A 13,746-nucleotide genomic window follows, 5' to 3' on the forward strand; every position below is an offset into this window, starting at 1 on the left:
CAATTAAGCAAATAAAAATAATAAAATTCACATTTAATAAATAATGTTCAAAAATATTTTAGATAAGTCTACCTATTATATTTTTAGAAAAAATTCTTATCACTAATTATAAGTTTACATACCTATTATTATTTTTTACAATAATAAATTTAATATTTGCATAAATATTATAAGGTAAATAAAAGTTAGAATGTAGATAAAAATTGAAATATATATAGGAAATATATTTTCTACAAACCAAGGTTTAAAATTTTGATATCAATGGATATTAACAATTATATACAAAATTATCAAAAAAATATATTTTTTAATAATTATTTCTTACATTTCACATTTTAAAATGAAAATGAGAAAGATACAAATAATACCATCCAGGAATTTTTTTATAATATTCAAATAATATTTATAAAATATAATGTAATTTTAATAATTATATTATATATCTTAATAAATAAATAACTTCATTAAATTTGTATTTTTTATTTTTTTTATTGATATTAATATATTTTTAGCTATTAACTTTTATTATAAATCGATTTATTAAGGAAACTATAATATTCATTCAATGTTTTTACAATTTTAATAGTTAATTTGATAATTAATTAATTAAATAAGTTAATCTTAAAATTTCAATAAAATTTTTAATTTTTTAAAATAAATTTTCATCAATTTTCATTATTCTTTATAAATTTTTATCAATATTTCATAATTTTTGATATTTTCTTAGATATTTTCATATTTTGAACTCTCAATAATTTTATTAATACCAAAATTTTAAATCTTGATTATAATAATACTTTAAAAGATAGAATGATTTATCAAATTTATGATTTTGTATACAGAAGTGAAATATTTACCATAAAATTATTATTTAGTCTTGGTGGAAGACAACCCGTCAATGCAGGCTTTTAAGCTTGATTTATACTCATTAAATCAACACACGGTAATTCTTTTTATTTACTAGATAGAAGATTACACACTTGTCAAAAACAATATTAAACTACATTGGTTCCTGGAGGGAATCAATAAGGGACCTTCAATTGATTAAGAGAAAGAAAGGTTGAAAACTTTTTAGGTTGGAGTCCCATCAGATTATATCCAATTCAAGTGTTTGTTGATTCCACAAGGGCTGCCTCCCATGCATTTTACTCACTTGGGGGGTTTGAATGTTTGGTAACAATTTTTCAGAAACCTAACAAAGCTTGTTTTAGCAAACTTTTAATTAAATGGATTTTTTTTTTTTGGGTTGAAAGTTAAATAGATGTTTTTGTCCTTTTATAAAAGAAATTATATAAATATCTATTTAAAAAATAATAATTTAAAAGGATAAGAAAACTATAAAAAATCAAAACACAAGGATAGTTATAAAAAAAACTTTCAAACTACAAGTAAATTGTAAATTTATATAATTATCTTTACTTGTCCTGCAAACAGGGTTTTCAGTATAAGGTAAAAATTATGTCCATAACGATATCAAAATATCAAAATTATATATAGAATGCCCAATATTATAATAGAGGACTAACATCCACTGTAGCACAACTAGCTCTGCATGTTAAATTGTTGATATCACTTATTTTTTAGATGTTTATTTTGTTGATAATATATTTCTTTTTTTCTTTTTTTTATGAAATAATTTTTAGTATTTAAATTATGTTAACATCTTTATTTCACTTTCTACTTAAAAGTTTTTGAAATTAGGTCGTGTTTTGTTCTTTAATGATTTTTTTCTTTTCTTTTTTGGCAATGATTCTATTATACCCATTTAATTAAAACTATTATTGAAATGATTCTATTATACCCATTTTAATTAAAACTATTATTGAATAATTTTAAAGGACTAATAATCAGATTAAAATAAAATTATACTTTTACCTGTTCTACCCTACAGTTTATAAATATTACAATTGAAAATACAAAATTTCTGAGAAAGTAAAACATTTATTCTTTTCCTAATAATACTTCCAAAATAGAAATCACTCCAATTAAAGCATTAATATATATATATATATATATATATGTATATAGATTCTACAATACAAGGCTCCTTAAATACTTAATTGTTTGTTATATTTACATATTGATTTTTTTGTTTGTCATCATTTATATAATGATATTGATCTTTAAAATCCTGCTTTATTTTTAACAGGATTTTTAATATATTTCAAAACTGGCATGGTTAAATAAATGACATTGTATTAAGAATTGTTATTGACACAGTAATCCAATATTCCAAGCAAAATCCAACTACAACAATAATATATATATATATATATATTTATTTATTTATTTACATATTTGATACCCTATATTTTGAAATTAAAAATTATATATATGAAAGGATGGTAGGAGTAAGGGATTTTGAAAAGATAAACAAACTTTCCAAGAGGTAGAGATAATTGTAAGATTTGGTAAAAAAGAAAGGTAAGAGAGACAGTTTAACGCAAAGACTGTTTGAAAATTTGTAGGAGTGATTCATGCAACAACGGGTAGCGCCTCAGCAAACTAAATTCATCGCCTAAAATGGAGGAATTGCTAAAAAAATATATTTTTATGATATATATATATATATATATATTTGGTTCAAATATATTATATAGAGTTTGATAAATTAAGAGATTTGTGAAAAAAAAAAACTATAACAGATATGAGATAGCTATTATAATTGTAGAATCATAAAAATTGTGTACAAATTTTGACAATTATATACTTTCATTGTATTTTCATAAATTTTTTATCATATTATTTATATATATTATTTTATAAATTGAAAATTTAATATACAATAAATATAAATAATTAAAACTTTTAAAAATTTAAGAAATATAATTAAATATTTATAAACCAATAATATAATATTACATTTTGCTAGATTAATTAATGTCTTTAGCATTTTTTATATGGGATTTTAAAATACATGTGCTGATGGAACCTAATGTCTACTATTAAACGTTAATCTCGTGAAATTGGTCACCATCATGCAGTACCACATAAAAATAATAAGATTATACACAATAATAAAACTATGGTTTTCATATGTTTTATAGTAAAATTTTATATTTTTATAATATTAAATAAAAATTTTCGTTTACCTTGACTGTTTGATAATACGGAAATCACCTGAGACATAATTTTAGGGTGGGAAGCCTTTTCAAAAAAAGTCTTCCAAATTTATTATTATTATTATTTTTTTTTGGGAAATAAAAGTCTTAATAAATTAAGAATAATAGAAATGCAATTGGGAAAAATGGTGGGTTTAGACTCTCGCCAAAAACTGTGAAGTGTGAACAACACAATATCTTGCTCGCTTTGAATTTGCATCGTCATCATCAGAACATGGGAGTAGTAGGTAGCGGGCTGCCTAAGAATTTGCCAAAATCCAACTATCAAAATTGGGGTAGGTGATTGGTTCAAAAAAAAAAAAATGGGGTTGGTGATTGCAAACCGTGACAACGCGAATCGCCACGTAGGAGACTTTAAGTCTTCGAAAATACCGAACAGTGTACCCACAATTACCAAATTACCCTCTTTACTTTTTAAAATTACATCCCAAATCCTCCCCATAACATCGCCGTCGCACCAACTCCAAAACAGCCATATTATGTTTTGTCCTACTACCTCCGTCTCTCTCTCCCACCAACACACTCAAATAAATATATATATATGTATTTGTATATGTATATATATTTTATTTATAAAAAGAAAAAAATTATTCATCAAAACGCAGAGACAACGACTTTCTCTGCCGCTTCTCTTCATTAAATTTCATGGATTTCTAACACTAAAATATTTCCCATTCTCGTTCAATTTTCTGTTATTTTATTATCAATTTTTTTTTTCCTTTTCTATGATTTCCATGGCCGCGGTAACTAAATCACTTCCGCATTCTTCGAGTTTCTTCGATTCGCGGCGTTCGAGTTCGATCGGTTTCAGAAGGACGCGGTTGGGATTCGAAGTCGGCGAGAAGCCACCTATCAAATGGGAGGGAAGGAGAATCGGAGGAAGAACGAGGACGGAAGAGAAAAACTACTTGGAGAGGAATAGAAGATGGAGAAGCGTGAGGTGTACGGCGGAGGGGATAGAGAGAGGAATGGTAATGGGAAGGGGAAGAGGAGGAGGAGGAATAGCGGAAGAGAATGTGTTGCTGAAGAAGATGATTCCGGAGAGAATGAAAGTGGTGGGTCTTATGGCGTGTGCCATGTGTCTATGCAATGCGGATAGGGTGGTTATGTCCGTTACTGTTGTACCTCTCGCTGATCAATTTGGTTGGTCCAGTTCTTTCTTAGGCGTTGTCCAGGTACTTTTTCTTTTAGATTCTTTTTTTTTTTTTTTTTTTTTGGCTCTTTGAATTTTTCTTCTATTTAAATAATACTAATAATTAATAAATAAAATTCTGTATTCTATATTAATTAACAAGCTTTCTGGTTAACTTGGATTTTGTCAAATATATCCATATCTTTTTTCATTTTATAGAATATATAAATTTGTATTAATTTAATTGTATTTGATATTATTTATTAATTTTTTATTTTTAAATATCAATGGTGAACATAAACAATAATACCTATTGATTGTGCCTATTTAAAATGATTTTTATCACATTGGGTTAACAAACAGCTTTTTAAAAAGAATTTTCTTTGGTATGTAAAAGTTCTATTAAAATGAAAATGAAATGGTAATTAAAAAAAATAAATAGAAAATATCTAATAAATCTTTCACACATAAAGAATATATTATCGGTGTGAATTATAAATTAATCTTTTTTTTTCTCTTCTCATTAATTCAATCTTTTCTCTCAATTTTTTTTTCTCTTAGCATGTTAACTCATTTCATGTGAAATTCTAGATATAATCTCATAAATTTAAATAGATATTATCTATTTGATAAATACTATGTCTTCATATTTTTAATACTTTTCAAATTTTTTACCATATAAATTTTAATAAAAAAACTATTGGAGATATTCTCACCTATAAATAGCTTTATAAAAAGGTTTTATTTTTGTAAATTAAAATTTTAAAATAAAGTAATTTTCAAAAACAAAATGTTATTTATTATTATTGATGAATGATCACTAACTATTAAAAAAATTAACATTTTGATATAAAAACTAGTACTATAATTAAATATCACAATCAAAATTCGTCATATAAGATTTTGATATTTATCAATTTTGAAAAATAGTATAACTCTTTCAAAAATGTTTATATATATATATACTATTTTTTTTTACATTTTTAGCTTCAGCATAATTTTTTTTTCTTGAACGAAATTCTCAAAAAATTAGGAGCAGTAGTAATAGTCCTATCTTCATCTCCAATATTGACAAAAAGATACTTTATTTATAAGGATTTTGATCTTTTAATGTGATAAGTATTAATAGTTGTAATTACCAAACTCCATTTTTAATTTTAATTTATTAATTCATGAGGCATCTTTAGTATTTGATTAAAAAACTAAAACTTGTATTTACTATATTCGACTTATTATTAAAATTATTCTAATGTGGGCCAAGGTGATTCCCACTTTGTAAACGCTTAATATTTATTTTTCATTGGATATACGGATTATTTTTTTTAATTTAGGAATCTAATAAAAGATATGCAGTAGATGCAAAATATGCATTAGACGCTTATCAAACATGGAGCATCTTCCCTCACCAAATCAGTTTTACTTATTTATATATATATATATATTGCACCTAAAATATTTTTCCTTTTTTAAAAAATACAACTATTTTCTTTGTTTTCAATATAATAAAAATTCCATTATTGTAAAAAAGACTATCATATTTGTTATACATGCATATAAGCATAGTTTTTGGTTTATTTTATTAATCTATCTTTAGCTAAACATAAAGGAAAAAAAAAAAAAACTTAATACCTAAATTTGGTGGATAAAATTGAAACTTTCAATATTATCCCTATATTATTTATTGAAAGATAAATAATTTCTAAAAAAATGTACAAAGGGACGGTCTGTGAAGCTCGTAAAATATATAAACTTTTTGGTCTTTCTATTTATTTTTATTTTTTGAGAAAACTTTTTGGTCTTCTAAATTAGGATAAATTAAGAGCTGAAAATCATCCACGCGGGCAATGAAGGCTGTTCGATGGTAACATTTTAGTCTTTTTAAGTGTCCTATAATATAGTCGTACACGCTTACATTGAAAGGAAAAGAAAAACAAAATATAAACTTAAAAAAATACAAATAAAAATAGAAAAACAAAATATTAAAGAACAGAAAAAACGCGGGGTATTAATATAATATAAAGAAGGGTAGCTGGGGAGGGCGAGGAGGAATTTTGTCATAACGAAGTATCCTCAGTTAAAATTACGATTATACCCTTTAGTTGTCAGCTACTGGACCCCACCCAAATAGCGAATTCAAATTTTGGTAACCTTGGCCAGCTATATTTTTCATATGGTTTATTTTATAAATTTTTTGATATATAATAAAAAAAATGATTAATATAATTTTAAAATAATTGATACAATTTAATATTTTAATATTATTTATATATATTAAAAATTTGTATGCAAAAGATGATGATTTTATCCTTACTTGCTAATCAAAATCGGCAACTTTGTATTGGATTTGGGCAATGGGACCCATTGGGTTGTGCTAATATTCAGGTATTGGTCTTCTTTCCTTTTGGGCAATAATTGCCACAGCTCGTACTAACTGGGATTTGAGCTATAAATACCATAAATTGACGGCGAAACATTTAATGTTTCCAATATTTTATTCCTAACTTTGCCATTTGCAGTTGTTTAGAATTCAAGATCATTTTCTTATGGAATTAGATTTTTTATTTTTATTTTTTGGTCTCATGCTTTCTACCGTTCCACATCTTAATAAATAAAAAATTTATTGATAGAGTAAATCGAATCTTGAATAAAATAAAATTTATGTTCTTTCAAATACAAACTTGGTAGTAATTAAATTAAATTAGATTTATTATTTTTAACAGAAATTAAATAATATTTTAAGTTCAGTTAAAAAAAAAATGTCCTTGGAACTCTATTAAATGAATCAATCTCGATAAACTCAAGTTATAAGACTTACTTTATGGTAGATTAAGTTTTAAGAATGTATTAATGTATATGTTTTATTTTTATGTATTAATGTATATGTTTTATTTTTTCTTGTTCTGGTTAATATGCTTATTCTTAGAGATCTAAAAATACGCTTATATAATAGTTAATGTGTGCCAAGTGGGGCTTAGTTGGTAAATCAACTAAAAAGTATTTCAGGTTGAAAGGAAAAACTATTATAAATGATAAAAAAAAAAAAAAAAAACAAGAAGTAAGGTGTGATATTGACGTATGATATGCCTAATTCTTCATAAATATCTTACCTACCAAAACAAACTTTATAATAAGGATTTAAAATTTATTTTTTTTAAAGTAAACTTTAGAATTTAACGTAACAGAAAATTTAAAATGTTTAATTTGGTAAGATATAAAAAAAAAAAAAAATCAATTATGTATTCTCGCCATTAACATATTAAATTGTTAGACATTTCTTGGGTCGAATCCAGGATAAGCTCGAGCTTAATAGATTGGTTGATATAGTTTTGATGAAATTTGAACAAGATGCGTCAAACTTAATTTGCATTTAAACCAAATACAGTAACTCAAATACAAATATTACATCAAATCATTGGAATTCAAACTGAACAAAATTTGAGAGTATTTTTCTGTAGTAATATGACTTGCTTAGTTGCTTTCATTCTTATTCTGTTTTCATTTTTTTGCTTTTGCTTCTGTTTGTTGATTACATTGTTAGATTAATAAAATGACAAATAAAATAAAATGTGGTTTGGTTCAAATTTTGTGAAGTCATCGTTTCTGTGGGGATACATACTCTCATCGGTTATTGGAGGGGCACTAGTGGACAAATATGGAGGGAAAAGAGTGATGGCTTGGGGTGTGGTTTTATGGTCTTTGGCAACTCTACTTACTCCATGGGCTGCTAATCACTCAACAACAAGTCTCTTGGCTGTCCGTACCTTCTTCGGACTCGCTGAAGGTGTTGCTCTTCCTTCCATGACCACCCTCCTCTCGAGGTAATTAATCCTTGCTCAAAATTATGGACTCTAATTACATTCCGCTTCTTTAATAATATTTTATGCTTTTCCAGTTTGTATTCACTTCTTTCGTTGTATTTATTTAAAGAAAATGCAAAATGCATGATTAGAATAATATGAGGAATAGATATTGAATAGACAAGGTGTAATGTGAGAGTTTTTGTACCAAAATGTTGTGGTGGTATTGAACCGAAGTGAAAATTTTATGTTGATTCAGCTAAGGGTCACTTGGGACTAAAGAGTGACAATTAAAAATTTGTTTCCCATATGATTTTTTATTTTTTATTTTATTTTATTTTTTTGACAGATGGTTTCCAAGTCAGGAAAGAGCAAGTGCTGTTGGATTGTCAATGGCAGGATTTCATCTTGGCAATGTTACAGGATTATTATTGACTCCTATAATGTTATCATCGATGGGAATTTCCGGTCCCTTTATTCTTTTCTCGTCTCTTGGATTGCTCTGGTTCATAACATGGGCATATAAAGTCACAAATCATCCTCGAGAAAGTAATTTCATCTCCAAATTAGAGCTTCAATTGATTCAAGCTGGAAAAACTGATATACCTGTGAAAAGTGGCAAACTTCCACCTCTTGGACTCTTATTATCAAAATTGCCAACTTGGGCTATAATTTTAGCCAATATAACTAACAATTGGGTGAGTTTTCTCTAGCTTTTTGGATGGCTGAGATTATTAATTTTCTAATAAAAAACTCATAAAGCTTCAATTTTGAATCGGATACTTTTTTTAGTGGGCTGAATATTATGATACTTAAAGCTGGTCTATATCACAGGGTTACTTTGTTCTTCTCTCATGGATGCCTGTTTACTTCAAGACTGTGAGTAAATTATTATCATTATTTTTAATTTCTATACTGAGTGATATATTATCTTATTATGTTTCTATGGAAAAAAGAATGTAAATGGTAAATCCTTGAAGCAAGTTTTTTGTTTTCTATTGTTATGGATGTGCATATAGGCATTTAATGTGAACCTCAGGACAGCAGCGTGGTTTAGTGCGGTTCCATGGGGAACAATGGCGATTTCCGGCTTCATTGCAGGTTCAGTATCAGACTATTTAATTAAGGCTGGCTATTCTTTGACATTTGTCCGAAAGATCATGCAGGTAACTCTCTGAGTACAATTTGTTTACAGAAGCACATAGTTAAATTCAGAGTCTAATGCAGAAATGTTGCTAAAGTTTTATTTTAGCTCTATTGGATTTTCCTATACCCTAAAAATACTTAAAGATCCTAAACGTATAAGGTAGCTAGCTGATTTACAAAATATATTTCTACTACTCTGCTGATGTATTATACATATGAACAGTCCATTGGCTTCATTGGGCCTGGAGTGTCATTGCTCTGCTTGAACTACGCGACTACACCAACTGTTGCTTCGATACTCATCACAGCAGCCTTAAGCTTTAGCTCTTTCAGCCAAGCTGGGTTTCTCCTCAATATACAGGTAAGTTAGTCCATTCATTCGGTCATGACAAAAACAACATGTTGAAAAGCTGGATTATAACCCCAAATAGTCTGAGCATTGCTTTTGGATTAGATTTTAGCATCGAATTTTGATTTAGCTTGTGTGGTTTTTGTGATCAGGATATAGCTCCACAGTATGCAGGATTTCTTCATGGTATGTTTCATTTATCAATTATGCTTGATAAGGGAATTTGTTGTTTCAATTGCATTTTTTTTTTTTTTTCAAGTTGTTTAGTTTGATGACATTCTTTATCAACAGGGATCTCTAATTCAGCTGGGACACTTGCAGCAATAATCAGCACCATAGGAACTGGTTATTTTGTACAATGGTTGGGATCATTTCAGGCATTCTTGACTCTTACAGCAGCTCTGTATTTTGTAGCAGCCATCTTTTGGAACCTTTTTGCTAGCGGAGAGCGAGTCTTCTATGACTGAAATGTCGAGGCCAATTAGAGTTTTACATTAAGGAATTGATAATATGATTGCAGATCTCATAGGAAGAAGAAAGGAAATGAGATAAATTCTTTTATAGGAATTTTAAAATTTTGGCCTTTTATTTATTTATTAATTTTAGGAATGCTAGACTATGGAAGGAAAAAAAAAAAAAAAGAAAAAGAAAAAAAATCCTTTTTCTAGTCTAAGGACCGAGGCAAGAATCCTTCTAGTTCCACCGGCCTTGTCATTTGCTGTTTTCCAGTTCCTTTATTTGTATTGTATATATTAAGGTATAGTTGTAAGAAAGGAAAAGACAAGTGATGTGGTAAGTAGGGAAAAAATTAATTAGTAGTGTAAAGATTGAAGGGTCAAATCTTGTATCCAAATTATCAAGATCTATATTTATTCATTTATAATCTGAATAAAATAAAATAAAATAAAATCTTCGTCATGCTTTTATTTGTGATTGATCAAGGTATTTTGCAAGAGTAAAAAGTGCAAGGAACCATTTTATTTTATTTATTTATTTATTATTATTATTATTTTTTTTTTTGGGGGTTTTGGAATGAGTACCTTTCTGAATATGCATTACACAAACCTTTCTTGGATATAATCATTATATATGAACACATGTGAGAAGTTTTATACATAAATACAATTCAAGTAAATAAATTTTTTTTTATATAATAATTCAAGTAATTTGGATCATGGTGTATAAACTAAAATTGAAAAATGTCTAGCTACCAAAATAAACGAAAAATTTAAAAAAATTAAAAATAAAACCCAAAATTAAGGCTGATACCATGATGACGCGATGTCCACCTTGATGGCTCATGGCCGGCTTATTGACAAACAACTAAAGATTCCAAGAACCAAAACAACAAAATAATAATAATAATAATGGAAATAAATGTAATTTCATAATTTTTCATAACATATAGTCAAATTATCCGGGAATTCCCAAGTTGCTTTGTCACCATTCATCTTATCCAATCCCCCAAGCTAATGATAAAAATTTAAAATAAAATTAAAAAACAATCAAAATAATAAAAACCAAACTACACGTCAAAATTTTCATGGAGACCAATTCTTCTTCTTTGTTTTCCTTTTTTTTTTTTTTTTTTTTTTTTTGGCCCTTTTTTGGTGGTCCCTGAGATAATGAGATAAAATATATTTTTTTGTTAAATAATTTAGATAAATTATTTAATCCAATGGACATATGCTGCTTTGCTGCCAGCTTTGGCAGAAAGTATATAAGAATTTAAATAATGAAAGGCAAATTTTATAGAACAAATTAATTTTGATTATGTAATGGGAATATATTTTAAAAATTCTTCAATAATTTTTTTCTGTACCAATAGGAAAATTCTTTTTTTTTTTTTTTTCCCCTTAAAAATGAAAACAATAGTTATTGGATTTTATGGTTTTCGTTTCTTCATGCCACCAAAGGAAAATGGTGGCAGAAACAAAATGATAAGTTCAAAGTGAGTGTTGTGGAAGAGACGGTAGACCTACTTTGGTTTCAACACGCAAGCATCCATACAGAGAGAGAGAGAGAATCCACCCTTCTGAAGCTATTGAAGCCCAAATTCCAAATTCCAAATTGCACTCCTTTTCTATGTGACCCAGTGCTGTTTGATTGATTGTCAAACGAAAAATTGTGTGGTGAAAAAGAAAAACATTTGGCTGATTACCCAAATTTCTCATCCACTCTTTTAAAGATTTCTTTTGCTGAATCTTCAACTCAAAAACAGAAAAAAAAAAAATATATATATATATATATATATATATATATATATATATATATATATACATACCTGGTCTCTGTCCCCTAACGATGATTTCAGGCGTACCCAGAGACCAATTAGCCTCGAAAGCCCCAATTACTTGAGAATTAACAAAAATCCAGAGAGTAATTTTGGGTTTTTTTTTTTTTTTTTGGCCTCGTCAGGGATCCATAAAAGCTACCTGATCAAGATTTTTTTCATTTGGGTTTTTTAATTGTTTCGTGTTGTGATTAGGGTTTTCAAGGAAAATTCTGAAGTGGGGTTAATTTTCCTTTCTCTGGAAGATATGAATTTCAGGAGCTTGGATGAGTTCTGGGCCTTCTATGTGAACCAACACTCGAAACCATCCACTAGGCGTTGGCATTTCGTGGGGACGCTTATTAGTATTTTCTTCTTAATGTGTTCTTTGTTGTTCAGTTGGTGGTTTTTGATCTTCGTGCCTCTTTCTGGGTATGGATGTGCTTGGTACAGCCATTTCTTCATTGAAGGGAATTTTCCTGCTACATTTGGGCATCCAATATGGTCATTTTTATGCGATTTCAAGATGTTTGGATTAATGCTTACGGGGAAAATGGACAAAGAGATCAAGAGGCTTGGAAAGAGACCTGTATTGCAGGTCTTTTAGTTCTCTTATATTGATATAAGGTTTTTTCTCCTCTGTTCAAGAAATATTTGCTAATACTGGCTTTTGATATGCTACAGGTTCTGCTTTTATAGTTTTTTGATACTCTAAGGCCTCTCTTTATGTCAAGTCTTGAAACTTGGTTACTTTAAATTTGTCATTTTTAAGTACTAGAAACGAACAGTATGATTAGGAATCTGCTGTAAATGTTTCAAGTCTTTTTTTTTTGGGGATGTAAATACTGAAACCATTGCTTAATCAGATTACTTAGGTTCTTTCTGAAACAGAAATTTGCAACTGTGGTGGTTAATTACAATTCAGAATGCATGGATGTTCCAAATCAATTGCTCTTTGATGGTGCTTTAAATTTTGCAATCAGTTTCCACCAGGCCATGCTAATATTTGATACTTAAATGTAAGATCGTTGATCTGGCTCTGGAAGTGGCCAATGAATTAGAAAAAGGCAGCGAAAAGATGAAAAGTTTCTTTGGTTTGCATCGATCAGAGAGGCATAAAATAATCGTCATCAGCGACTGCATATCATTCAAAGCACCTTGGAAGCTTGGGTAGAATTCCCATTCACCAACCAAAGAATTCAGCTGTAGTCTCTCGATGGAGCGCCACATTAGCACTCTTATCGGTAATTAGCAGCCAATTTTTAGGAAACACAATTTAGATCAATTTTAGTGGCTCATTTGTGCCACAATCAGAGGAAGCAGCGGTTGGAATAATTGCTCGAAGTTCTATGGGGAAGTTGGTGTCTGACTCTTACTTGGGACTGTTTTTTTATGCTTGTGCTTGGGTGTTGTAGAAGAGGAATGCAGAAATTTAATCTTTGAAGACGACTGAAAGGAATTCATATATGGGATAAACACTGCAGCATACAGTGCCAGGAAATCTTTACACCATTGTTGATGGTATAAGCGTAAAAAGCAAATAGACAGAGGGAGCTTCTACTTGACTGGGATTTCAATTTCCATCATGATTTCCTGTATATTTTGTGTCATCTTGTATTCCGTCTCTTTGTTTAGGTATAAATACTTCATCGATTAAAAAGAAAAAAACAATGTGAGTCACGTAGCATAAACCAGCCGTTAAGTCTTGAGCGAGTCTCGTAAACATTTTGTAGTAGGTTGAAGTGTGTTCAAAAGTCTGCAGGAAGCGAATCTTTACCAAGCTTGGGACTTACCAAAGTTTGAGAACCTGAGGGGAAAAGGAGTTTATGTACTTTAACTTAAACGCAGAGACCAAATTTAAAATTTCTTGAAGCAAAGCCATTTAATTACATTTCTAATTTCTTTTGATGCTTATGGATTTAAAATTG

At 28.4% G+C, this 13,746-nt stretch overlaps 2 protein-coding genes across 2 annotated transcripts; both read left to right on the forward strand.

Annotated features, from left to right (window-relative positions):
- The first annotated feature begins 3,647 nt into the window (after window positions 1–3,647).
- LOC107430731 (probable anion transporter 3, chloroplastic) lies at window positions 3,648–10,464 on the forward strand. The gene is made up of 8 exons (XM_048463901.2): window positions 3,648–4,297; window positions 7,846–8,072; window positions 8,401–8,749; window positions 8,886–8,930; window positions 9,071–9,217; window positions 9,421–9,558; window positions 9,699–9,732; window positions 9,838–10,464. Exons 1-8 carry the CDS (start codon window positions 3,848–3,850, stop codon window positions 10,011–10,013), a joined length of 1,566 nt encoding a protein of 521 aa, XP_048319858.2. The 5' UTR covers window positions 3,648–3,847; the 3' UTR covers window positions 10,014–10,464.
- An 860-nt stretch (window positions 10,465–11,324) lies between these two features.
- Window positions 11,325–12,738, forward strand: LOC107430744 (uncharacterized). Its single transcript, XM_016041621.4, has one exon. It carries the CDS (start codon window positions 12,087–12,089, stop codon window positions 12,423–12,425), a length of 339 nt encoding a protein of 112 aa, XP_015897107.1. The 5' UTR covers window positions 11,325–12,086; the 3' UTR covers window positions 12,426–12,738.
- The last annotated feature ends 1,008 nt before the right edge of the window (window positions 12,739–13,746 follow it).

Source organism: Ziziphus jujuba, chromosome 6, assembly GCF_031755915.1.
Source record: "Ziziphus jujuba cultivar Dongzao chromosome 6, ASM3175591v1".
In the NCBI taxonomy this organism is placed as follows: Eukaryota; Viridiplantae; Streptophyta; class Magnoliopsida; order Rosales; family Rhamnaceae; genus Ziziphus; species Ziziphus jujuba.

What these genes read in the sequence shown, in the direction of transcription:
- LOC107430744 (XM_016041621.4), top strand. Translation starts at nt 12,087, where the DNA reads ATGAATTTCAGGAGCTTGGATGAGTTCTGGGCCTTCTATGTGAACCAA.
- LOC107430731 (XM_048463901.2), top strand. Translation starts at nt 3,848, where the DNA reads ATGATTTCCATGGCCGCGGTAACTAAATCACTTCCGCATTCTTCGAGT. An exon ending in CCAATATAACTAACAATTGG is followed by an intron (nt 8,750 to 8,885) that starts GTGAGTTTTCTC and finishes TCTATATCACAG; the next exon opens with GGTTACTTTGTTCTTCTCTC. An exon ending in TTGTCCGAAAGATCATGCAG is followed by an intron (nt 9,218 to 9,420) that starts GTAACTCTCTGA and finishes ACATATGAACAG; the next exon opens with TCCATTGGCTTCATTGGGCC.